The sequence below is a fragment of the Macrotis lagotis genome, chromosome 1 (assembly GCF_037893015.1).
Source record: "Macrotis lagotis isolate mMagLag1 chromosome 1, bilby.v1.9.chrom.fasta, whole genome shotgun sequence".
NCBI classification, from domain to species: Eukaryota; Metazoa; Chordata; class Mammalia; order Peramelemorphia; family Peramelidae; genus Macrotis; species Macrotis lagotis.
Window position 1 is genome coordinate 434578320 of NC_133658.1, and position 27422 is coordinate 434605741.

At 40.9% G+C, this 27422-nt stretch overlaps 1 protein-coding gene across 2 annotated transcripts in view; it reads right to left on the reverse strand.

Moving 5' to 3' along the window:
- Nucleotides 1–27422, reverse strand: part of AKT1 (AKT serine/threonine kinase 1) — a 139002-nt gene that overhangs the window by 46779 nt on the left and 64801 nt on the right. For both annotated transcript variants that reach the window (XM_074213234.1, XM_074213235.1), the window contains exons 3-8: nucleotides 17351–17479; nucleotides 9637–9748; nucleotides 8269–8416; nucleotides 7618–7749; nucleotides 7438–7503; nucleotides 1584–1652 (exon numbers count right to left, since the gene is read on the reverse strand). In XM_074213234.1, the coding sequence (XP_074069335.1) occupies nucleotides 1584–1652; nucleotides 7438–7503; nucleotides 7618–7749; nucleotides 8269–8416; nucleotides 9637–9748; nucleotides 17351–17479 (656 nt within the window). The remainder of the gene's footprint in view (nucleotides 1–1583; nucleotides 1653–7437; nucleotides 7504–7617; nucleotides 7750–8268; nucleotides 8417–9636; nucleotides 9749–17350; nucleotides 17480–27422) is intronic.

A 27422-nucleotide genomic window follows, 5' to 3' on the forward strand; every position in this document is an offset into this window, starting at 1 on the left:
ACCTTGGGAGATAGGGACTGTTATTATTATCATTCCCATTTTACAGTGGAGGAAACTGAGGCAGAAAGAGATGAAGTGACTGGTCCAAGGTTATTCAGCTATTAAGAGCCTGAGGCTAGATTTGGACCCAAGTCTTCCTGACTCCAGGCCCAGTGCTCTATTCCCCTGTACCACTTATCTGCCTTTAACCTATTTCTAAACCTGGCAAATATCTTTATTAGGCAATAAGTAGACTGGATGTCATTAAATTCTCTCAATGGACTCTAAACCCCTGGGAGTTGGGGAGGGAAAGCAGCACCTCAAGTAAAACTATAAAAAAAGAAGATACAAGAAAAGAAAATACAAGAAAATACAAGAAAATACAAGAAGAGAAAAGAAGAGAAAAGAAGAGAAAAGAAGAGAAAAGAAAAGAAAAGAAAAGAAAAGAAAAGAAAAGAAAAGAAGAAAAGATCCCATGGATAAGAGAACTGACTCTATCCCAGTCACATCTGGTAAGTTTCTATTTCAGAACATTAATCAGCAGAATGTAACTGCTTCCTGTAATGGAACAGGCTAATAAGAATCAGAAAGTGAAATATTTCTGAAGCTGAGGGGATAGAGAACATCTACCCTTTCCCTGTTCCAATTTATTCTTCACATGGCACCTATTTTCCTTCTGCATTATTTGTCATATCATTCTGCTTTAAACATTCTGTGGCTCCCTACTGCCTAATCAAGTTCAAGTTCATCTGAGGTCCTCCGCAATCTGAAAACATTCCAGTCATCTTTACCTTATAGCTCCAACGATCCTTTCTCCAAACAGTCAATAATAACACTAGTTAGCATTTATTATGTCCTGGGCACTGTGATAAGTGCTTTACAATTATATCTTTTGATCCTCACCATTACCCTCCCTAGCAGATTTTTTTTTACAGGTGAAGAAACTGAGTAAACAGAGATGAAGTGACTTGCCCAGGGTCTCAGAACTAGTGAGTTTCTAAGACTAAATTTGAATTCAGGTCTTTCTAACTCTAAGGCCAGTTGTTTATGCATCAACCAAACTGGACTACTCTCTACCATCCCCCAAAAGCTAGGTGCAGTCTCACCCCCATGCCTTTCTTCAGTTTTCTACACCTGGAATGACTCTCCTCCCCTTCTTCACCTGCTGGATTTCCAATTGGAGGTCAACTCATATCCTTGATGAGAAATAACTTGCAGGGGCGGCAGTGGATGGAGTACCAGCCCTGGAGTCAAGAGTATCTGAGTTCAAATCCAGCCTCAGACACTTAATAATTACCTAGCTGTGTGTCCTTGGGCAAGCCACTTAACCCCATTTGCCTTGCAAAAAAAGAGAGAGAAATAACTTGCCCCTGAGATGTCACAGCATCCTTATTCAGGAAGTTTGCCCCAATGCATCTGTTCTGTAACAATGTTTATCATAGCTACCTGGAGCAAGACGAGGAAGGGGACCACGTCTCTAAGTTTTTCCTCTCCCTCAGTATCTGGCACAGTTCTTGATACACAGCAGGTAGGCAGTGACACTGGCTGCAATGAACATCGCCTCATATCCACACCCATACCTGTCAGGGCTGTGATCTCCTTACCTCTCCTCCATTGGCATACTCCATCACGAAGCAGAGACGGTCATGCGTCTGGAAGGAATACTTCAGTGCCTAAAAAGAGACAAGATCAGACATTCTGAGAAAGAAAGATTATTACAGACCTGCTAGTCCCACCTTCCTTTGTTTTATAAATGAGGACACTAAGGCCCAGAAATCACTTGCTCAGGTGACACAGGTAGCCAAGCTTGGCCTCTACCTCGGGTCCTGCTAACTCTAAAGCTGAACTCACTAGTCAACCCTCATTTACACAGAGGCCCATGGCACCCTATATGTGTGTACATTTCCTCTCCCATTGAGATTATGAGCTCCCTGGAAGCAAAGGCAGGGACTCTTCCTCTTCTAGCTCTTGAATACAAAGCAAACAAAAAAAAAAGGGGGGGGGAGCTCAGAAAAGATCTGTTAACTTTTGATTATGACTAAACTCTGAACACAGGGCAGCTTAGTGGTAAGCCGAATACAGAACAAAACAAAAAAAAAAGAAGCTCAGCAATAAAATAAGGTGGACTACAAGACCTGGAGTCAGGAAGGTTCATCTTAATGAGTTCAAATCTGGCCTCAGATACTAGCTCTCTGTGATCCTGGGAAAGTCACTAAACCTGTTTGCCTCAGTTTCCTCATCTGCAAAATGAACTAGAAGAGGAAATGGCAAACCTCTCCAGTATCTCTGCCAAGAAAACCCAAAACACAGTCACAAAGAGTCAGATATAACTGAAAAACAGCTGAATGTTTTAGTTACCAAACTCTTTTTTTCACAATACCCCATAAGAATGGTAATGTAAATAGTATCAGAGGAAGAAACTGCCTCAGCAAAGAGAAATTATTTGGTCCTGTAACTAATCCAACTAGTTAGAGGAAATAATGTGCTATATAATGAAAAGAGCCCCAGATGCCTAGGTTCCGGTCCCACTTCTGTCCCTGACTCGGTGTACCCCCTTGGACCAAGTCTCTTCCACTTAGGTAGACCAGTTTCGTCCACTCCATAAAATGATGAAAATAAACCAACTCATCTCCCAAGAGTCCTCCCATTTCTGATTCTATGTGATATAAGCCAGAATTCAAGCCCACATTTCTTACCTCTAAGTCATTTTTTTCATTGTATTAATGGTTTATTTTATGGAATATAATAGAAAAGAATTTATTAAGAAGTTACTAAGTGCAAGTATCTGAGGCTAGATTTGAATTCAGGTCTTCCTTCCTGGAAAGACCAGGCAGTACTTAGGCAAGGAAGTAGCAGGGAGGTGGAAAGACCAAGTAATATTTAGGCAGGGAAGTAGCAGGGCAGGTGACAAGGCTCCTTGGATCTTAGAGAACAATGGCAAGGCGTATCATCCATTTCCAAGAAGACAGTGGGTTCAAAGGTTAGAGGAGAGGAGAGTTCTGGAATATCTCCAGCAGAGGTGGGACTCTGAGGGGTCACCCTCTACTTGTTATCCTTTGTCCTGTGGGATCTGAGCTGTGGGGCAAAGAAGGTTAGCTGGGGAACAGATAAGTCTGGTTCCCTGGGATGGCAGGAAGTGTTGTTGATCTGTTAGCTACTGCCTATCAGAGCCCTGGGACCTAACGGTGACTGATGCATAAGCCGACAGAGCTTCTTTTTGCCATTTTCCTATGACTTTTTTGTCTTTGATCTTTGTTTATGGAAATTAAAGGCAAATACCACCTGTAGTTTTTTCAAGAATAGTCTAACTAGTGTTTGGATGGACTAACAGAGCATAATATAGTTAGTAGTCTTGTTCTTTAAAGAGACTTGGAAGGGAAATACAAACAAGGGCACAGTCTGGGAGTGTAGCTACTAATCTCAACTCAGGCAGGCTTGAGCCAAAAGATTGTAGCTATTGGTTCCCTCCCTTTGTGGACTGTGGGGTGGCCAATAGCCACTTCCAAGATGCCCGATTGAAGCTGAGAGAGTCAGGCTGTTGGTTTGGTATACAAAGCATATCATTAGGGAGCCAGACTGCCAATAACTCAATATAGCAGGAGGCCAGTGAAAGCAGAATGAATGGAGAACATCTGAGGGTAGGTATTTTGATCCTTCCTTTCAGGTTCTGCTGCTAATATGGTACCCAGAGATTCTCAGATCTTTCACCTGTGTCCTAGAGTACCTCAGGGTAAAAGTGTGACATTAATACTGGATCAGTCAAGGATTTGCCTAATTGTTCATTTTACATCTTCTCAGGGTTTTTTTTCACCTTCTTTTAAAGTAAGGGCTTTCCTAGTCAGTTGTGTTATGAACTATGATGTAAAGTGGGTCCTTCAGTGGATTATTCTTACTAATGGAAGCTCAAAGGAAGACCATACAACTGTCGATTGTTCTTCCTTCTTCAAAGGCATTATTAGCCTCCTATGTAGGTGCAACTCTTCATGATCCCATTTTCAGTTTTCTTGACAAAGATATTGGAATGGCTTGTCATTTTCTTTTCCAACTCATTTTTACAGATGAGGAAACTGAGGCAAATGGGATTACAGTTACTAAGTGTCTGAGGCTGGCTTTGAACTCAGGCCTTTCTAACTCTGGATCTAATACTCTATCTACTGTGCCACTTAGCTGTCCCAATAATTAAAAATAAGTTTATGTATAAGTGTATGTGAATATATGTAAATATATATACTTCACAAATTTTTATGAAAGGCAGCATAACATAATAGATAGACAACAAGGTTCAAGTCCTGCTTCTGACAAAAACTGCCAGTGTAAACCTAGGACAAGGCAACTCTCTATAACTTATCTAATTTGCAGAGAAGAGACTGACCAGAATTTGGAGAAGTTCCTCAGAGAAAAGTGGAGAAAAGAAATGATGTGCCACAGTTCCCTACTTTAATTATATCACTTGTCTCAAGGCCTAGCCCTCTCTCTCACATTTTAATATAGGCTAATTTTCTCATAACCATCTTGTGAGGCAGAAAGTACAGATATTACCATTCTCATTAACAACTTCATTTATAGATGAGGAAAGTGCACCGTTTCAGGTTCACATGACTGAGAGTTCAAGTTGAGATTCAAACCCAAGTTTTCTGACTCCACCACCCCATGTTGCCTCTATCTATTATACGAAAGTGACTTGCTGGGAGCAGCTAGGTGCACAGTGGATAGAGCACCACCCTGGAGTCAGGAGGACCCAAGTTAAAATCCAGCCTCAGACACTTAATAATTGCCTAGTTGTGTAACCTTGGCAAGTCACTTAACCCCATTGCCTTAAATAAATAAAAAAAAAATTTTTTTAAGTGACTTGCTATATACAGACACATAGAACCTCAACAGTGGAAAAGAGGGAGCTTGGCGTCTCTCCAGTTTAACTTATAATCAAGAATCCTCTCTACAAATCCCCCCCCACCAAAGAGGCCACTTCCAAAGATTTAATGGAAGATCTTTAGTGATGGCATCCTTATCACAACTCCAAAAGCAGCTTCAGGACAGCTTGAATCACTAGAGGTTTTTCTTATATGGAGTCCAAATCTGCCACCTTGCAATTTTCAACAGCTTCCATCCTGCCTCTCAGGCTAAGGAAAATAAGTCTAATTCTACCTGTGAGTCATTCAAATATTTGAAGAAAGCTACAATGTCACCTCACCTCTCAGATCTTGTCCTTTCCAAAAAAGTAAGGCATTAGCACAGGTCCTATATCTTACTATAAAATGTTTATACTTTATTTCATTTGATCCTCACAACAACCTTAGGAGGTGGGCGCTCTTATTAACCTCATTTTACGGATGAAGAAACTGGGGCAGATAGAGGTTAAGTGGCTTGCTCAGGACCACACAAGTCAGATTTGAACTTGAGTCTTGCTAATTGGAGGCCCAGCATTCTACCCATGGGTTCCCTCAAGGTTAAATAGGTAAACAACCCCCAAGTCACTTCAGCTGATCTTCCACTCTTCATCCCATCCTGGTCCCCCTCTACTAAATACTTCTCCACATTTTCTAAGCCCTCCCTAAAATGGATTTCCAGAAATGAAAGCAGAACGCCACACATTGTCTGACTAGAGTAGAGTTAGACAACTATTACCTCTCATATCCTGGACAATTGTAACTCTGAATGCAGCCTAAAATCCCATTAACTTTTCTGGCTGCCAAATTGTATTCCTGACCCATAAAGAACTTGCAGTTCACTCAAATGGCATTGAAGCTATTATTTCCTTAACTCAACAAAATAATTTTACATTTTCACTTCTTAAATTCCACTTCTATTCATCCCTATTACATTATGTTTATTCCATTAGAGTTATCTTTATATAACCCATATTGATTGTAATAAGAATTAAGTTCTTAGTAAAATCGGCTTACCTTTCTGACCTGTTGAGAATTTTGTGGATTATACTTTTTATGTTCAATGTGTTAGCTATCTCTGCTAACTTCTTGCAGTGTTAAATTTGATAAATCTACAACCTACACATTTATCCAAGTTAACTGGTTCAAATTATAAACAGCACAGCACTGAACACAAATCTTCAGTACACTCCATTAGAGACCTCTCTCTCTCTAAACTTTTTTCCTCAACAGTTTAAAATACAGGTACATTTATATAAACTGGGTTTATCTATATAATAGGCATATCTAGTATATAATAGATATATAGATATATCTATTAGAGAAAGATATGATGTATTTATAGAATTGATATATAAACATGGTCACTGGTTCCAAGGCCAATGGAAATCTGCAGTGCAAAATGAAATAATGAGACTAGTTTGTGGATTTCATTACCAGAACTAATCAGGGGGATCTAACTATAAATAAAATATTTTAATATTCCTTGGCAGCCTCAGTTCTTCATAAGTTGTCACACTTCTGATACCTTTTAAAAGTTCTCTTCCAAGTTTCTTTTAAGTTTTCCTTATCTTCTGTATACATCTACCAAAAACCTAAATTAGCTGAGTTTCCTGGGCATCCAACATCTTTCTTTGTAGGCAACAAACATGCTTTTCTTCTTATCTCAATTATATGTTTATGGCTTCAGATTTTCATTCTTGTGGGTTTCTGACCCCACCAAGGTTGATGTCTTTGTACAGAATTGTAGTTCATGGAATTCTATCTATCCTCCTGTGGACTCTGTGAAGTCTGCTCTCCCAGACTCTAGGATGAATGTCAGATTATGCCTATTTTCCCCTACCTCTTTACTGTAAATTCTAAGATGAAGGTTTTACTCCCTACCAAAATTTCCATCATTTCTATTTCGACAATAAAGTCTCTCTCCTCTCTCTCTCTAGCCCCCCCCTCCCCCATGATCCCACATCCCAAATGATCCATTTGAACTCTCAACTAGAATCTTAGATTCTCAAGGTAACTTGATGATTTTCTGTCACAACCCACATTTGGGCCAGAAGCCTTTTTTACAAACCATTAATATGAAGAGAAGTAAAATCATTATCATTTAAAAGCAGTTTTGACTTTAGAATTCTGATCAAATGCATCCCCTACTCTCGACCCCACAGAATCAGCCATAAAATAAAAGCCCCACACCTCCTGGAAGAGGGATGGTTGTCCACCGGTGTGAAAAGAGTTGTACTTTGTCAGACTGCCATATACCAGTTTATTTTTCTTGATTATATTATCTTTGCTATGAGGTGGAAGGGAAGGTAGAGATAGATTACCAAGAAATGACAGGAAAAAATAAATCAAGTGTCTTTTTAAAAAAGGGAAGGGGTTTCAATAAATGAATGTTAAAAAAATAGTTTTTACATGTAAAATAAAATAATTTTTGAAAAAGTTTTTCATGTTAAAATAAAAACCTCTTAAGTCAACAAAAGAAGAGATAGCTTGGTCCTTCACTGACACTAGGTAGAGTGGTGGGGAGATGGCTTTATGCACCCTAACTCATGTTGAGAAGGTCAACACTTACCGTCAGGAACGGATGTCTTGAGTTCTGTAAGACTCGGTTCTCCGTAAGTGTATGCGCTACCTCATCCTGCAAGAGAAGACCCAAGATAGGTAGCACTCTTCCACCCTGCATCTCCAAATGGCCTAAGGGAACCCTATTTTCTTCCCCCCATCCCCCCCCCAGACAGAGGCCCTGGATCACCTTGGCCACGATCACTTCCTTCTTGAGGATCTTCATGGCATAGTATCGCCCAGTTGCCTTCTCCTTCACTAGGATCACCTTTCCAAAGGTGCCTTTGCCCAGCAGCTTTAGATATTCAAACTCATTCATTGTCTGGAAGGGAATTTTGGATTGGCACAGAGTCAGAAATGGCTAAATAGGAAGGCATGCACTCAGGGGGCTTCTGTTTTAAGATGTAGCAGAGCCTCACACCACAACTAAAAATAAATTGCTAGAGAGAAAGCCAGGTGGCAAAACCATAGCTTCTCCCTTGGAAACCACTCTTGGAGTATCAAGGACAAGATGAGGACCCCTGCCGCCCTTGAAACAGCTTTCACAGCACCAGGCAGGTCTCTCTCCAGAGACCAGAGCTGCTCTAGTCACCCAGAAGCTTTTCCACAAGAGCCCAGGGGTAAGGGGAGGCCAGAGAGCTTTCTCCAATATGCTTTAACCAAATATTAAATGACTTAAAATTCAAATTTAAAAATTAGGCTGGAGAGGAAAGCAAGAGGGGAGGATGAAGACAAAGTCTTCACTGTCACAGAGCTCGTGTCAGCCACCAAGACCATGACCTGATACTTGCATAGCCACTGTCTCTCAGAGGGAACAAAATGGGAGCTCACTCATCCTCACCACTTTGTGTTTGGGTTTTGTTGTGGACACCTCCATCTCTTCAGCCCCAGAATTGTCACTGGGAGAACCTGATCGGAAGTCCATCAGTTCTTCTTCTTGCTTTTTCAGGCTGTCAGCCACCATCTGTATGGCTTTGGTCCATTCTTCCCTGAAAGGGGTCATGGAAGGGAGGAGTCAGGCTACCTTCCCCGCCACAGGGCAATACCTCCCCCTGCCCCAGGTGCTGCCCAGGTATCATGTGTTCTCTCTGTTTGACCCCTCTGGATTTATTCATTCATTCACTAACAACAAATCATAGCTAACAGTTACCTAGTCCTTAAACAGCCTCAAAACACTTTACATATATTGTTTCATTAGATCTGAGTGCTAGGCTATTTGTTGGGTGGTGCTTGACAAAGAGGCCACAATTTCAGAATCTTAGTTATACCCAAATATTAAAAAACAGCCCAAGCTATGCCAAAGCCAAAATCTCCTTTAGAATCTGTCTGACAGTTTAATGACTTCCTGCTATGGAAAACTCTCTACTCAGAGATATTCATTGCATTCTCTAAATATTAGAGACTTTCTACTGAAGCAGGTAAAAGGTAAAAAGACAGTCCCCATTTGTATATAAGAAATACATATATACATGAAATGTAATACAAATCAGAGCATGGTTGGGTGAATAAGAGAAATATACTGTTCTAGATTAGAATATGATTAGAAAGGGATTATTCCAGACTGGAATGGGAGTAAACATGATTAGCTCTGGGTCTCAAATTCCCCCCAAGATGGATTTGTTCTATTGGGCTCTATAAGTTAGGGCTAGGGTAAATGGAAAGGGAAAAAGAACTGGTAGTGAGTTCCCTGCCCCTGGAGATATTCAAGCAAAGGCTGGATGACTGCCTGCCAGGGATGGTGCTGGCAGAAAGAGCCCTGTACTGAGACTCAGGGTATCTGGGCTCTACTACTGCCTTACTGTGTAACTTCAGAGGAGTCCCTTCTTTTCTCTAAGACTCAGCTTCCTTATCTGTAAATTGGGGCATTCTTTAGGGGCTTATGGTGAAAAGGGGAGGAAGAAGAATGGAACCAGTGGATCCCCTAAGATGGCCCAGTCCAGAGGAGCATGCACCTAATGAGGCATGTCAAGCCACTGTAGAATCAGAGGCTCAAATGAGAATTGGAATTGGCAAGGTTCTTGCTAATGAGTCCAACTCCATTTTTAAGAGGAGAAAATGGAGATCCAGAGAAGGGACATGACTTGCCCAGGCACTCTGACTCAAAATCTGGAACTTTGTATAATTCACCTTCCTCTTTTCTTTCTTCTTCTTGCCCCCCCCCCATCTGTCTCTGGGAGGGGTTTCTCTATTAAACATGAATGAAACATACCGCTCCTCAGGGGTCTCCACGTGAAACGTTCTCTCAATTACCGTGGTCCACTGCAGGCAGCGAATGATGAATGTATTGGGTTTGGGTCGCTCTGTCTTCATCAGCTGGCATTCTACCACAGTCAAGGAAAAGAAGTCACGGTATGTAAGCAGGTTTAAATAATCATTTGTCTTTATTCCAATCCCTCGAGTGGCTTCGATTCATCAGCCAGGGAATGTTCCTTGTACACTCCTCAGGGAGGCACAGAAACCGTCTGTGCGCAGTTCAGGGGAGGGAGGGGCTGAGAAGCCAGGGGTCCTGGACAAACACACTGGGTCTATGGTCCCCTATGGGACTGGGAGGAATTGGGGCTCTTCAGGTCACACAGCAGTCAAAGAAACAGACCCAATAGATCAAGGAGAAAAGGCACTAGATCTCATTGAACCTAAAGTTTTTAATCTGACTCTGCCCCCAAACTAGCTGTGAGAACTTGGGAGAGTCCTTCCCTTCTTTGAGACCCACATGCCACTAGGATCAAATGAAAAGATCCTTCTAGCACTAAATTCTCTGATAACATCCATGACCCACCCTGGGTCTTGATAGCCACACCAGCTCTCAGTCAGAATTCAGACTTGGAGGAAACCACATTAGAAGATTCTTCCCCACGAAATGTTACAAAATCAGAGATGGATGCACCTGTTGGCAAGGCAGAGAGGGAAAAATAATGGAATTTGGAATCAGGAGATTGGGTTCTAATAACCTGCTCCAGTTCTTATCAACTTGTAACCCTGAGCAAATTACTGAACCTCAGTATCCTCATCTGTTAATGTGCCTCATGCTATACTCCTACTTGCCATAAGGCCAGAGATTTTATTCATGTTGACACACTGGCTCTTCTAGGAGTGAACACCTAAATGCTACCCCACCCTTCTCATCTCCCTAACCCAAGACCCAAACAGGAACCCTTAGACTTCCTAATAACCTGCACACATGTATGAACCTGTTAGCAAGTATAGGACCTATGAACATGTATTCATACACACTTACAGCCAGGGAAAAATAGGATAGTTAAGGGGGAAGGGGAACAAGAAGGAAATGCTGATAAAAAGAGTAATGGATTTAGAGTTAGGAAGTTTAGTTCAAATTCTAGCTCTGCCTCTTATTAGTTGGGTGACTCTGGGTAAGACATTCCTCTTTTCCTCCCTTAATGTACCCTGGTCTCTCTTACCTCAATGCCTTTGCTATTTCCTAAGCCTCAACTTTCTCTTCTCCAACTGCCAAATTCCTACCCACCTTTCAGATGCCTCCTCTCTCCAGGAAGACCTTATCCCTTGAATCAACAATTTCCCTCCTCCCATCCCCTCACCCTCTACTTTGTATGTACCCCTTTAGCATGCATTTTACTCTATTAAACTGCTAGCTCCATGAGAGTATAGCCCATATCTGCCTGAAAATTTGTATCTCCTCTGGCTCTCACCCAAGGCATCTGACGGATGGTAACAGCTCCAACCTATACCTGAATAAGAATCCGTGAGAGGTTCATTGAACTGAATTCACCAGGGATTTGTTATCCAAACTTACCTGTTTTTATGTTAATTCAGTCCAAACCCTTATTACTGTAATCATCTATTAGATGTGACATGTCACATGAGGAAAGAGTCTCTAAAGTCCCCCAAAACTGGGAGCTATGGTTGCTACTCTGAACATCTATTCTGTCTAAGCACTGGAAAGATCAAATGCCATGGGAGGTGGAGGGCTCTCTGATAACCACACACGAGACTAGAAGGAATCCTTCCCCACCTGCCCTTAGTCCTATAAAGACTCATCCAGCACATGACATCCAAGAAAAGGGTGGGAGGGGGAGGGGATATGGAGAGGCTTTTTGAATAAATTAAAAATTCCAAGATTTTTAACACACCCTCCCCTCACCAGATCAGAACCTGGGAGAGAAACTCTTGAGGATCAGGACGGGGGGCCCTGCCTGGGGAATCCAGGCTGTCTGCAGAGAATGTCTGGAATTCCATCTCAAGCACTAGCAACCAGGCAGGTTAGGGGCTTTTCAGGGCATGGGAACTGACCTTCCAGAGGGGCCCCAAGGGTCAGGGACACACATCAGATATTGAATAAACTCCCTGGTTGCCCTTCAGAGCCTGCCTGACTCCCCAGCTCAACCAGCTGCTGTAGGGATCACAGAGTCCGTAAATGAACTGAGAACTCACTGAACAGAGGAGAACCAAGCCAGGCTGCAGACAAGAGTCACTGGCGTGCTGCAATGCTCACCCCACCCCCCCACCTCCCAACCCCAGGAGTAGGGAGAAGAGGAGGGGGGATGGACAGAATGCTCACAAGGACCCTCCACCAAGCATGATATTCCAAACTGTGCATTGCTAAAAATTCCTCTGGCTACCTGTCCAAAACTCAAGCAGACTCCTGCTATCATCAAATCCTACCCATCTATTCAGGTCTCATTCTGGGGGCCCTCCTCCAGGGCATCATCTTTGACTGCTCCATCAGACAAAAGCGCTGTGGTTCAAGACTTCCTCAAATCTCCTAGGAAAGTTGAACTCGCCGAGGGTGAGGGGCTATTCTCTCTCTCTCAATCCCTAGCAGAATTAAGAACAAAGCAGTTGAAGGATTTGTCCAATTAAACATTTACTGTGACCTTACAATGAGTTTGGTACTTCAGCAGCTGAGACCAAAAATGGAACATTATTAAGCCAGTCCTTGGGTGGTCACAATGTGACTGGGGAAGTCATATCTGAGAGGGGAAAAAAGATAACACTATTGGGGCAATCGATCTATGATTAGGGAGAAACTAGAGGCATAAGTATCAAAGTAAAAGCCATGGAAGGAGAGAACTCTAAGCACTGCTAGGGTCCAAGATGGCTTTTTTTAGAAGAGAAATTATTTAAATAGGGCCCTAGAAGAAGGGTTAAGATCTAGTTACAAGGATGGACCCCAAGTTACTCCTGGACATATACAAGCTCATTTCTCCCTATACTCAGAAGGGGAGTGGAGAGGGACCAACCCCAATGCCAGTGGTCAGGCAGATAGCAAAGGAGGGTTCTCAGTTGTGAAAGCCTGGAGCTCTGACCATCAGGACAGAGCCAAACAAAATGGGCTCCTCTCCTGTCAGTCAGGCCAATGGCCAGGACTGTAGAAACACAGCATTCAGGAGTGGAAGGAATCTTAAAAATCAATGAGTCTAACCCCTCTAGCCTGAACTACTCTAAATACCCTGAGTGGTCTCCCTGCCTCAAGCCCTTTTCACCCTTCTCCTATTCATCCTTGGCACACCCAACAAACTAATATATTCTCCAAACACAGATCAGTTATGTCACTCACCTTCACAAAATCCTTCTATCATCTCCTGGATAAAATTCATTTTCAACTAGCATTTCAAAGTCCTCCACATGAGAATTTCCATCAATCTTTCTAGTCTTATTTCCTTTTAGTCCCCTTCCCAAATTTGACAAATCAGTTCAACTAGTTTGTTGGCAGTTAGTTGCTCTATCTCCCTCTCTGCACACAGGTGATCCTTTAGGAGTTGGGCTTCATACTTGGGTGTTCTGAATGAGATTTGTGTTCCTATTCTTTGTCCTGGTTCCCTGTATCTTTATGATATCCCTGGGAGGCAGGCAGTCTAAATATCAATTATCCCCATTTCCCAGGTAAGGAAGAATAGGGCATAAAGATAAACCTATTAGCCCAAGATCATATAGCTAATAAGTAGAAGTAGTAAAACTCAACTCTCTTTCCACTCCACCAGGGCTGGAAAACCTTTTCTTCTTCCAAGGGTCATTTGGATATTTTTAACATCATTTGTGAGTCATACAAAATTATCAACTTAAAAATTAGCCTGCTATATTTGGTCATACATTTAACTAATTCACCCCTAAAAAAGTTCCTAGATTTATTGAATTTCAAGTTCTGCCTGCAGTTGCCATGGCAGCAACAGACCAAATGATTTCACAGGCCTTAAATGGCCCTTGGACTGGATTTTTCCCACCCCTGCCTGTACCATCACACTAATTAATTCTCTTGTATCCATCAGATTTACAAAGACAGAATCTTACAGAGAGAAAGAGAGAGAAGAATCTAATCGTCCTTTTCCAAATCAAATCAGCTTTTCCCACAAATACCTCTCCAACTGCTAATTCTAACTACAGCAAGATGAATAATAGAGATTTATCATTTAATAACCACTATCATTCAACCATGTCACAGGGAAGGTTTTTGTTTGATGAACAATATACCCCCTAATTGCCCTGCTCATCATTAACCAACAAAATTTCCAAGAGCAGAGCCTTCTCTCTGTCTTAGAAGATGTTCCAAACTGGAATGTGTAAATGATATTCACTGGGCACATGGGGATGGAATAGTGGGGCAGATGGAGCCTTGGGCTGAGAGTCAGAAAACCTGGGTTTTGGGCTTGATTCTGCCACCAAATCCTTTCGGGACTCTTGAGTACATACCCTAACCTCTATAAAATTGAGATAATCTCTAAAATGGAGATAACATCTCACTGATTAATACAATGATAGATCTAGAAGAAGTCACAGAAAGCAAACTTTATAGAGGAAGAAACTGAGGCCCAGAAGAAAAGAAAGGGATGGTATATAGACTCTTCCTTCATGGAATAGTGATGAGAATGTTGAACAGACAGCCATTCAACCTCTGCTTTTGCATTCATAAAATTGGGAATCATTATAAATAATCACCTTATAGAGGCTTTCAGTCTGAATGAAATCAAAAGATAAAGTGAATCACATTCTAAACTTTAAAGTCCAAGGTAAATACCTACTGTTAACATGATCATTATTATACAGAAAAAAATTCCACAGTTTTAAGTGGTATCTTTAAAACTGTTTCTGGAAACAAGGTACTCTATTACTTACACATTCTCCTTCACCCATCTTCCTGAATTTAAATCTGTCCTCGGACACTAATAGTTGTGTGACCTTGAACAAGTCACTTAACCATGTATATGTCACTTTCTTCATCTGTAAAATGAACTGGGGAAGGAAATGGCAAATCACTTTATTCTTTGCCATGAAACCCCCAAATGGGGTCACAAAAAATGACTGAACAAAAACAACAAAATGTTTGTTGTCTGATAGACTAGCATATAACTAATTTACAATAGCATTGTAAGCCCAGAAAGAAGCTTGTACTATGTTGTAACTTTTAAGACAAAGAGGAACCAGAATAAAACTGCAGTATGAAAGAACTAGGGCTGACTTTATGCTGGAGACTCATAGAGCATACTCTTAAGATGTGAGACTGTGGAATCTTTTCCCCTCTTCTAGGCATTTCTAAGAAGAAGGCTCTCCTATTGGGGATGTCTGAGCTATAGTTAAGGAGACAAATGTAATGAGGTTGCATAAATGCTTTCTCCTCCTTTCTCCCTTCTTCATTCAGAACCAAAAGGCTTGTGACCCTGAGTCATTAACTCCATCTTGCCCTTCCCTCATTCCCTTCCACTCTCCTCTTGCCCTTGCCTGTGTCTGATTCTACTGTGCCACCTCTTGCTTCATATCTCTTCTCTGGTGGAATCTCTCCCCTACTTTGAAGGCTCAGCTCAGGAGACATCTCCTCCTGGAATCTTCTCTGCACATTTCCTCCCTTAGAACACTCTTTCTCCTCTGTCCATCACCTTCTACCTCTCATCATGTCTTATTTCTGCACATGCTGCATCCCCCTCATTTGACTTGTTTCCCCCTCTATATTCCAAGCCTGTTCTCTTCCACTTGGACAAAGAGTTGACTTCTGTCACTCACAAACAACTGAGTTACTCTCTGAAGTCTGTTTCCTCATTGGTTCATTAGTTATCACTCTTGTGGTACAGAAACTGCCACCTGGGCAAAAGGTAGCCTCTTACTCTCTTCTCAGGGATGGGAAATGTGATAATCATGTCTTAGTTTGGACTCTAGGTGGGACAAAAAATGGCGGATGGGTGGAGGCAATAGGGTAAAAGAAGGATTACCCAATAACCAACTGATACTTGGGGTTGGGAGAACACAGAACACAGAAACACAGACAGTCCAAAATACCAGCTTTGGGCTTCCCATATGCTTTTTTTGTTTTGTTTTTACAAGGCAATGAGGTTCAATGACTTGCCCAAAGTCACACAGCTAGGTAATTATTAAGTGTTCGAGGTTAGAATCGAACTCAGGTCCTCCTGACTTTAGGGCCAGTGTTCTATCCACTGCACCACCTAATTGCCCCTAGCCCCACATACTTCTGAAATCTAAATTCGAAGAGTGATGTTCTCCTGGATCTCCAGATACTACACTCCTGCCTACATCTCCTAGCTTAGAATGCCCTCCTCTTTGGTCATCTTTTCTTATCTGAATGCTACTTAGTTTTCAAAATTCAGGTCAAGACTCTGTCTCCTCCTCTGACTTCTGATTGTTTTTAGAAGCTTGATCCACACAGCTCTCCTGGCTCCAAGTTTAGGATTCTTCTTACTAAACTGCCACATATTTGTTTGCTGCTAAGGGCTGGAATCTGAAGAAGAAAGTGGGGTATCCAAACCAGCAAACTGACAAGATCTATGGAGAAGTGGTCTGGGCCCTTCTACCTCTCCTACCCTAGCTCTGGGTGGGAAGTCTGCTGCCAGGATCTACATAATCCCTCCCCTCCTCACATCATATATATTTCTGGCCAGGACTGGTATTAGGGATGTTTGAGCTGGAGAATCTGCCAAACCACAGAATACTCCAAGGAGGGCACTCTGAGTCTTCCTTTTGCCTCTCCTAGTACAACCCTGGAGGGGCAGAGGGAAGCCTGAAAAACCAGGTTCTAAAATCCTGCCAAATTCAGATGGAAAGCCTAGCCTAGCCTGCCAACAGAAACCTGGGGCAGGAACAGAGTGAACCTCCACCTTCCTGAAGGGCCCACGCCCCCACACCCATGAACACGTACTTCTCTCTGATGGGCACCCAAGGACTCTACAGGCCACTTACTATATCAAGTCCTGACTAGCAGAAGGCACCGATAAAAATAGGTAGGCAATTTAAAAAAAAAAATCTCTTAATAGCCCCACCCCCAGATTATCCAAAAGTTATTTACACAAGACTGGAAAATAAGCAGTAAGAAAGGTATGTCAATTCAGACAATCTTACCCCTCCCCAGTGCCTGCCTACTAAGCTGGCTTTGCTGGTAGCATCTCTCTAAATGTGTCAAGGTGGCAGAGACAGAGGTGAAAGTACAAAGACAGGAGGGAAAAAACAAAACTATTTTAAGACAGTCAATAGAATGACCAGGTTTTAAGATATGCTTCCAGGGTAAGAAACCAAGCATCCATGGGAAAGACATAGAAATGAGCTCTCAAAAGAGTCTCTAGGAGCCCACTGTTGACTGGTAAAATACCAAAGGTCCCCAGGAGTGCTGTGGTCACTCCAAAGTCATGTCCCACCTATACTCTGTCCCCTCAAGGTCATCATATTTCCCACTTAGGCCCTGGTCCCACACTGCAGAGGGATTTGGCTACATCAGGTCCAAAAGTCAGACACTTAGAGATGAAGAGTTCATCTATTCATAGAAACTTGATGAAAGAAGCCATAGAATTCATTTAATCCAAATCCCTCCTTTTGTAGGGGCTGAGAAACAAAGTGTTTAAGAGACTTACCCAAGATCACACAGGTCGGAAAGACCCAACAGCAGAAAATGTACTCAAAAGGAATAGCGGACACACAAGGGTCAGTTTGTCAGAATTAAGGGAACTACTTACGTGCAACTGAGAAGTTGTTGAGAGGTGACTCCCGCTGGTCCACGTCCTGTGGCCGTTCCTTATAGCCAATGAAGGTTCCATCACTCTTTAGCAAGAAGTAGCGTGGCCGCCATGTTTTGATGTATTCTCCTAAATGCACAAACAGAAACAGGAAGTGAAGACAGGGTGTCTTCCGTGTTATTTTATTTTTTTTGCCCAGGTTTTGGACCTTAAGGAGCTAAATGGACTGCACTGTATTTGTAATTTAAAATACTACTAGATAGCACTTAGTCACAAGGACTGAGAATGGTAACAGGCCAGTTGTAGTCACATCAACTTTACAGGATATCTCATGTAAACCAATGCCAGAAGAGAGTGTATGTAGTTCTTTTGAGCTGACTGACTGTGGATTCTGGTGCAGACAGTTATGACTGGATGAGTTCCTTTGGGTGGGAACCCTGAAAGCTGTTCTTGCCTATGTATAACCTGGCTAAGTAGGTGTTTATAAATCAGTAAAATGATTCTTATTTTTACTGTGTGCCTCACTGATTCAATCTCTTTGGATCCTGTACCTTCATCGAATTAGCTTCTATCTGACCTTTTAGGATACTCAGCATTTGGTGACTGCCTCAGACTAAGCATCCCCATGATGGGGCTAATGACCTCACTTCAGTGATAGTATAGGCATGTCTCATTTCAATAGATGTAAAATTGGGGTGTTAGGATTCAGCAGGAGACTTTAAAAGCCAATTAGTCCCCTAATTGCCTCATTTTAGAGTTGGGTAAACTGAGGCCGCCCAGAGGGCAAAAGGGATTCCATAGGATTCAAATTTTCAGCTCTTCCAATTACAAATCAATTGTTCTTTTCATTATATCACAATGAAAAGACATGATGTAGGATAATCTACGGTCTTTTTTTAAAAAAATCATTTGATGTTATTTTAAAACAGTATTTTATTTTTTCTAATTACAGTAAAGATATATTTTAACATTTGTTTTTTACAAGGACATTTATTTTTAGACCATCTAAATTTCCCCCATATCCCTTTCTTTTCCCTTCCTAAAGAGTCATCTTTTATAGAAAGAATCTTAAAAAGAAAAAAAGAAAATTCAGCATAACCAATAAAAACATAGACTAAATATGCAATGTTTCACACCTGTGGGCAACCTTTACAAAAGTGTAGAGGAGGATATATATTTCTAATTTTTCTTCTGAGACCAAATTCATTCTTTTTTTTTTAGGTTTTTGCAAGGCAAATGGGGTTAAGGGGCTTGCCCAAGGCCACATAGCTGGGTAATTATTAAGTGTCTGAGGCAGGATTTGAATTCAGGTACTCCTGACTCCAGGACCAGTGCTCTATCCACTGCACCACCTAGCCACCCCCCAAATTCATTCTTAATAATTTCACAACATTCACTTTTGTTGATTAGACAGAATTGTCTTTTGCCCTTCTTTATGTGCATAGGGGTTAGCATACATCTGGCACATGATCAATGCTTACGGACGATTGGCTTGGAGTTATTGTTCCTTCCATTGACACCACTGTAACTATTATATAGATACTGCTTTCTTGGCTCCACTTCATTTTATAACAGTTCATGTAAATCTCTCCAGGGTTCTTTGTAGTCATTCGCTTTGTCAATTCTTATAATACAGAAATATTCCATTACATTCATATACCATGATTTGTTGAGCTATTCCCCAACTGATGAGCATCTGTTCTTGTTTCCAGGTATCTACCACTACAAAAAGTGTTGCTATAAACATTTTGATATGGATCCTTTTCTTTTTTCTTTTTTTTGGCAAAGACCTCACCAGGTTATAGTGCAATCTCTAGGTCAGAGGGCATTTCAGTTACTTTATTTGCATAACTCCAAACTGAACAATTAATAGTTCCACCAATAATGCAAGTTTTGCCTATCTTTTCAATTCTTTTTTTTTTTTTAGGTTTTTGCAAGGCAAATGGGGTTAAGTGGCTTGCCCAAGGCCACACAGCTAGGTAATTAAGTGTCTGAGATCAAATTTGAACTCAGGTCCTCCTGACTCCAGGTACTCTATCCACTGAGCCACCTAGCAGCCCCTTGTCTATTTTTTCAACAACTCCTAACACATAGACTGTTCCAGTCTTTTGTCATCTTGGGAGTGAGGCAAAGCCTCAAGGCTGTTTTGGTTTGCATTTCTCTTATTATTAGTCATCTAGAGCATTCTTTCTAAGGTCAACTCACTTTCTAGAAGTTTTCTTCATTTTGTGGTTCAGTCATCAGTCAGTATCTGACTCTTCATGACCCTATTTGGACTTTTCTTGGTAAATATCTGGAAGTGGTTTGCCATTACCTTCTCCTGCTCATTTTTATTGATAAGGCAAACAGGATGACTTGCCCAGGGACATAAAGATAATTAAGTGTCTGAGGCTGGATTTGAACTCATGAACATGAGACTCCCTAATTCCAAATCCAGTGCTCTATTCACTGTGCTATCTAGCATTTTATTCAATCATGACAAGGGTTCACTTAGTACATTTAAGTGTTTGCAAAGACTCTTTAAGCTCATACAATTTCTCAAAAATTTACTGAAAAGACAACTCATTTCCAAGTTAACAATGGAAGCTGATGGGAATCAGGATTCTGTTTACAAAAATGGTCCTGATATCTCTAAAATCAAATGCAAACTTCTTGCTTGCCATTTAATCCTCTTTAAACCATTCTTTTCTTCAGTCATTTTCTATTGTCTAACTCTTCAGATTCCTTTCTTTTGGGGTTTTCTTGGCAGAAAGTGGTTTGCCATTTCCCTCTCCAGTTCATTTGACAGTTAAGAAAAGTGAAGGATAAGTAATCTGTCCAGGGTCACACAGCTGCTCTGTCCACTATGCCACATAACTGCCCTTCTGCCTACCTTTTCAGTCTCCTTATATACATTGTTCCCTTCTATCCACTCTATAGTCCTGCTTTATTGGCCAATTTACTTTTTCTCACACCCAATGTGTCAACTCTCTTCTCTGTGCCTTTGTATTTCTGGTCTCTCACACTTAAGAACCTTCTCTCTAGAATCTTTGTCTTCCTTTAATATTGAGTTCCAAAGTCACTTTCTATAGGATCTCTATCCTTCCAGCTTCCCCTCTACATTCACCTTCCTTTTACTTCTTTTGAGATTGGCATATACCTACTTTTATGGATCATTGGATAGAGTCCCAGTCCTGGAGTCAGGAAGATCTGGGTTCAAATCCTCCTTCAAACACCTCCTGGCGTTGTCACCCTTGACAATTCATACTGCCTCTATCTGCCTAAGTTTCTTTATTTGTGAAATGGGAATCATAAAAGCAACAACTTCCCAGAGTTGTTACAACCAAATGAGACAAATGGCTATATTAATACTAGTGATGGTGATGCTTTCTCCCTTATTTGAATTTAAACTCCGTGAGAGTAGGAAATTTTATTTTCTTTGATGCCCCAGAGTTTAGTAGAGCTAGCATAGACTGGTACATAGGAACCACTGCAGACTGATAAAAAAAAAAAGTATGAGATAGTCAGCAGACTCATAGGATTAGAGATCTTCTGGTCCTTATTTGGAACACAGGGCAACAGACTTGGGAAAGGGAAAGATAGAACTTGTCCATGGTGACCAAGCAAGGTCATAGTGGGAGATTCCGGGCTAGATCCCGGTTCTTTTGACTCCAAGCCAAGGGCTCTTTCCATCATATCATACTTTACTACAAAGAACTGGAGGGAGGAAAGGATATTTGGGAAGAAGAACCCAAAGGACTAGGGAGAGAGTTTTGAGTTTTCAGGGTCTTTTCTACCCTTAGTAGTAAAGCTAGTTGGTCCAAAACTGTTGCCTGGCAGAAGTAGCAATAGGATCAGGGTCAAACCCAAGTATCTGTCTCCAAATCCATTTCTCTTTCTAAAGAACATCATGGTCCATTCAATTCAATAAATATTTATTTAAGCATCATTTATGCCCAGAAATGATTCCAGGTGCTAAAAATATAATACTTACCCTCAAGGAGTTTATATTCTACTGGGGAAACATGTAAACAAGTAAATACAAAATAATACTGCAAAGTTATACAAAGTCAATTCAAGAAGAAGAGAATGCTAATAGTAACAGACAGTATAGTCAGGAAAGTCCTCCTGGAGGATGTGGCCCCTGAGCTGTGCTTTCAAAGAAGTTATAGACTGTCCTTGAGAAGGTAGGGTGAGAGAATACTCCCTCCTCACACCTCCTCTCCCCCAGCAAAAAAAAAAAATCATCAGCTTCCTGTTTTGCATTATAACAGGGACTTGATAGGGTCACAGAACACAAATATTCAACTAAAAGATTACCAGGTGTGTGGAATTTGGGGAAAAGATGAGGCATAAAAATGTATGGGTAAGTAGGGCAGGGATAGGACGGGTTAATTACAGAAAGTTTTCTATTATAAACAGCCTTGCCCAAGGATGGAAGTGAGTCAGTATAAAGAATGGACCTGGGAGGAGACTGAAGGTGCTGGAAGCCCAACCAAATATGCAGTGGCAGGCTCTGGATGTGTTTTGTTGTTGTTATTGTTGTTGTTGAGTTGTTTTCAGTCCTGTGGACTCCTCCTGGCCCCAGCTTCTTGGCAGGGGATCTGGGAGTGGTGCACCATTTAAAATCCTTCTCCAACTTATTTTGAAGATGAAGAAACTGAGGCAAACAGGATTAAGTGGCTTACCCAGGATCACACAGTTAGTAAGTTTCTGAAGCAGATTTGAACTCAGATTTTGTTGACTCTAGGTCTGGCACTCTATATACTGCACCAGGTCTGGTATTTTAGCCCTTCGCATCGTTTTCTTCAACTAAGTATTTACTGCTTTCCTATTATGTAACAGAAGAGAAAAAACAAACGAGACTGGTGGAAACCCTAGGTTTTGGGAAAAAGATTTCAAAGGGTCAAAGTAAGATAGGTAGGAGCCTATGGAATAAAATTCTGCAGGGCAAGTCCAATATGGCAGGGACTATAACTGGATTTGGAGTCAAAGGGCCTCAATGTTAGTTGTGAGACTTTGGATAAGTTAAAAAATCTGTGTCTCAGTTTCTGCATTTATAAAATAGGAGAGAGAGGTGAGGAGGATCAGATTAGATGACCTCTGAAGTAACTTCCAGCTCCAAATTTATGATCCCAGGAACTCAAGAATGGAATCCTGATAAAGAAAATGGAATCTAGCTAAAGACATTAATGCAAATAACAAAAAGGGGAAATCCTCAAATAATTCAGAATTGAAAAGCTATAGATAAACAATGGAAGCAAATGCAAGCAATGAAATCTAAATATAAAGAAAATGCTAGAATTCAGAATAGCAGAGGATGAAGATGACAATGTTGAGGTAGAAGAGAGTGCCTTCGGACTGACCAGAGATCAAAATGGATGGGATACTGATAATGAACTAATGAGGAAAAGACCCAGCTTTTATTTTGCTTCTTTTTCTCTCCATCAAAGAAAACATCTTTAGACTGGAAAGGACAGGATAAAAATTATCTTTAGGAAACTGAAACCCAAGATAAGTGAAATCACAGTAAGTTATTAGCTAGTTGCCTTCCCTAGATGAGTTCACATCTTCAGACATACCTGATTTCCAAAAAAATCTCTTGGATGTGATTTGTTCACATCTAAGACTGTAGAGAACAAGTTCCCCAGGAATGAAAATGGGCAAATGTTCTGTCTTTTTCAAAAGAGGGAAAAGGTTTTTTAAATGGTTTTTATTTTTTAAAGTGGGGGAGGGCATCAATGTAACTTTTTTTAAAATAAGGGAGAGTGTAGAATATACAAGGGTTAGGCTGGCATGCTTGACTTCAATTACTAGCACAATTCTAGAACATACTATTAAAAGAGATGATTTGTGAGCTTTTAGAAAAGGAAGTGGTGATCCTTAAGAGCCAGAATGACTTCATTAAGAATAGGTCATTTCAGGCTAACCTCATTTCCTTTTCTGGCAGGATTACTAGACCAACAGATCAGGGGAACCCTACAGTCACAGACTACTTAAATTTGGCAAAAACGTTTGAGAAAAGTTTCTCTAGAGTTTCATCTCATGCCCAACAAATTGGTAAAATGGGGGAAAAAAGCATTGGAAACATTACAAACACATTAAAGTCATGCTAGTCAAATGGCATTCTGGAAAATAATGTGAAATTATAGTAGAAAAGTCACTTTGACCCAGTAACACCATTATTAGTCATAAACTAAGAAGCAGTCTAAGAGAGATAAGAAATTCCTATGTATGCAAACATACTTATAGCAACACATTCTATAATAACCAAGAATTTTAAGGGAAGCAGGTATTTTATTTGATTGGGCAATGGCTAACCCAACAGTAGCATAGGACTGTAATGGAATATTACTGTGCCATAAGAAAAAGACAAAAGAAGTATGGCATTAGTGGGTAACTCTTTAAGAATACATGTAAATATTGTTGGTGGAGCTGTGAACTCATCCAACCTTTCTGGAGAGCAGTTTGGAACTGCGCCCAAAGGGCAACAAAAATGGGCATACCCATTTTTATCCAACAATACCACTATTGGGCCTATACCCTGAAGAGATGATGAAAAGGGGTAAAAACATCACTTGTACAAAAATATTCATAGCAGTCCTGCTTGTGGTGGCAAAGAATTAGAAAACAAGTAAATGTCCTTCAATTGGGGAATGCTTAGCAAACTGTGGTATATGTTATGGAACACTATTGTTCTATTAGAAACCAGGAGGGATGGGAATTCAGGGAAGCCTGGAGAGATTTGCATGAACGGATGCTGAGCGAGATGAGCAGAACCAGAAAAACACTGTACACCCTAACAGCAACATGGGAGTGATGTTCAACCTTGATGAACTCACTCATTCCACCAGTGCAACAACCAGGGACAATTTTGGGCTCTCTGCAATAGAGAATATCATCTGTATCCAGAGAAAGAATTGTGGAGTTTGAACAAAGACCAAGGACTATTACCTTTAATTTGGGGGGGTGGGGACTGATATCTTATTGTGTGATCTTGCTATCTCTTTAACTTTATGTTTCTTCCTCAAGTATGTGATTTCTCTCTCATCACATGCAATTTGGATCAGTGTACAACATGGAAACAATGTAAAGACTGGCAAATTTCCTCCTGTGGGGGTGGGAGAGAAGTAAGATGGGGGGGGATTATAAAACTCAAAACAAATAAAATCTTTAAAATAAATTTTAAAAAAATACATGTAAATGCTTGTAACAGATGTTTCATTTTAAGGCAGCTAGGTGGTGCAGTAGATAGAGCACCAGCCCTGGAGTTAAGAGTACTGAGTTCAAATCCAGCCTTAGACACTTGATACTTAATTGTGTGATCATGGACAAATCACTTTAACCCCATTACCTTGCAAAAAGAAAATGGTATTTCATTTTTCTTTCTTAATGAATGTAAGTATAGGAAATGGGTGAGAGGGAGAAAAAGAAGGTAGAGTTTCACTGATGGAAAAAAATGAATTTTGTATATAGAAAATAGGGAAAAATACATATGAACCAAGATGTCTCACAGACAAGATAAATTGAATATAATCACCAAAATTCAAGTCTTTAAGCCCTCCCTCCTGGACTATGACAATGGAAAGTAGTATAGTAGGGTGAAAAGATTATGATCCTTTATGATCAGGGTTCAAATACTAACTCTGACTTTATTACCTTTGTGACTTTGAATAAGGATTTTCTGGATCGTATTTATCTGTAAAATAAAGGGACTGACGAGAAAAGGAAAATCTAAGATAAATGACCTCTAGTTCCCTTCACTGGGAGCTAGATGGTGCAGTGGATAGAATGAAGACTCATCTTTCTGAATTCAAATCTGACCTCAGACACCCTTAATAGCTGAAGCTTATCCCTGTTTGCCTCAGTTTCTTTATCTGTAAGATGGGTTGGAGAAGGAAATGGCAAACCTTTCCAATGGCTTTGCCAAGAAATCCTTTAAAGAGGTCACAAAGAGTCAGACACAACAGAAAAATAAGTTCCCTTCTGGCTCTAAACCTCTGGTCTGTCCTCTCCATTCCCTAATCCATTCTTCACAAAGATGCCAAAATAATCTTCCTCTATTTACTCCCCACCCAAGTCACTCTTTAATCCTCAACACAATCTGACTTCCAACCCCACACTGTTTTATTGCTTACCAGTTGTTTCAATGATTTAATTCCATTTCTTTTCTTCAGTCAGTATCCTCCTTGACCTCTCTGCAGTTTTCAATACTGCTGACCCTCCTCTCCTGGATACCCATTCTTTTCTTGCTTTACTTAATTATATTCTCAGAGGGAGTGATCAATAATCTTCATAAGTTTATCAACCATATCCTGGCCCCTAAACTTGGGAGTCCCTGAGTATATTCTTTCCTCAAATATTTCTCTAGCACCTTCTCTGGCTCTCTCACTCCCTCCAGTATACATTACAAATTATCAATGAACAAGTGATTAGCCCAGTACAAATTCTTTCCCCTCTCACTGGAATGTAAGCTCCTCAAAGGCAGGGATACTTCCTTTGTTTTTGTAGAGTAAAGCAAGAATGAGGGGAGGAAACCAAAAAGTTAAGACATATGGTAATAATAATGATGATGATGATGATGATGATGATGATAAGGAGGAGAAAGGTGAGAATAATAATAATACCACCATCCAAACTGCTCTCCTTGTAGGTCCCAGAATATGGTAGGCCCTCTTCCCCCTCTTCCAAAAAGCTGTGTCTCTCGGGTCTAGAATGAACTCTTTCCTCACTTCTTGATCTTCCTTCAAGTTTACAGTTCAGTCCAGGGGTTACTAATATCTCTTCCATAAGATCCTTCTTGATCCCCTAATACTGACCTCCTCAAATCATTTTTATTTGCTCTGCACACAGGTTTGTTTTGACAGTGGAAGTTAAGTTCTTTAAAATCCCCTGCTCATAATAATAATAATAATTGCTGTCTCTATTTTAGTGTCTTATGGGTTACAAAGCTTTCATCCATTATCTTAAGTGAACTTGGAAACAGCTGGGAGAGGTTGGCAGGGCAAGGGTTAACCCCATTTTTCAGGCAAGGAAATAGATGCTCAGAAAAGCACAGGAGTTAGCTGGGAGGTCACACACATCAAGTTAATGGCAGACTCTAGAACTAGATTCTCCTGATAACCAGTCTATTATTTGGGGTCTGGCTATTTAGTTGGACCTCGAAAAGGTAAATCGGGAGCGTCTTGAAAGTGTCTCAACATCTGCCTTCCACAGGGCTTGGCGTCCTAGCCTAGCAGCAGATGTCCTCCGCGGTATTTTAGCTCTTGTCATTTTTCATACTGACACACCGAAAAAAACTTCTTTTTTCCCATTTACATTTTGCAGAGCAAGTGCTTTGTGCAACAATGGGCGATTTGCTAATTAGTCAACTGCTTTATCAAACTTGGCACTTAGGGAGGTTGGGTGGGGAGTTGGGGAGGGAGGGACAAGAGTGGTGGACAGTATCATAAATTTAAGTTATAGACCATTCATTCAGATCAGCAGCACCTGGAGAATGGCAAAGTCTGCCTCTAAGCAAGAATGGTGGGAAAATTTTTATCCCCATTTCTGTAGATATATAAACCTGAGAGCAAACCTCTGGGTCTGTTTCTCCCCATTTGTACAGTGACAGGGCTGAACCCAATGGTCATTAATGTCTCTTTTTTAGCTGGATTATAGCAAATCTAATAGATCTTTCTATTTCAATTCACCCTCCATCCTCCACATGCTTCCAGAATGATCTCTTTCAACTACAGATATGATCAAGGCACCACTGTGCTCAATACCCTTCAGTGATACCCCAACACTACCCCACCCCCAGTATCTGCAGAGTCAAGTGCAAACCTTTTGTCTGGCACTCAACCCTCAGGAATCTGATACCAGAACAGTCTTCTCACACTATTCCTCTGAACTGGTCTCTCCCCTCACACTGGACTACTTTCTATCCATTGAGATTTCATGCCCTCCTCCCTATATCTATAACATCCTTCCTCCCCACTCCAAATTATCCATTGAACCCCACTTAATACTCTGGATTAAAGACACCTAATGCTTTTGTCTTGTACTCAAACTAGACTATAAACTCCATTAGGACAAAGACAACATCTCAGTT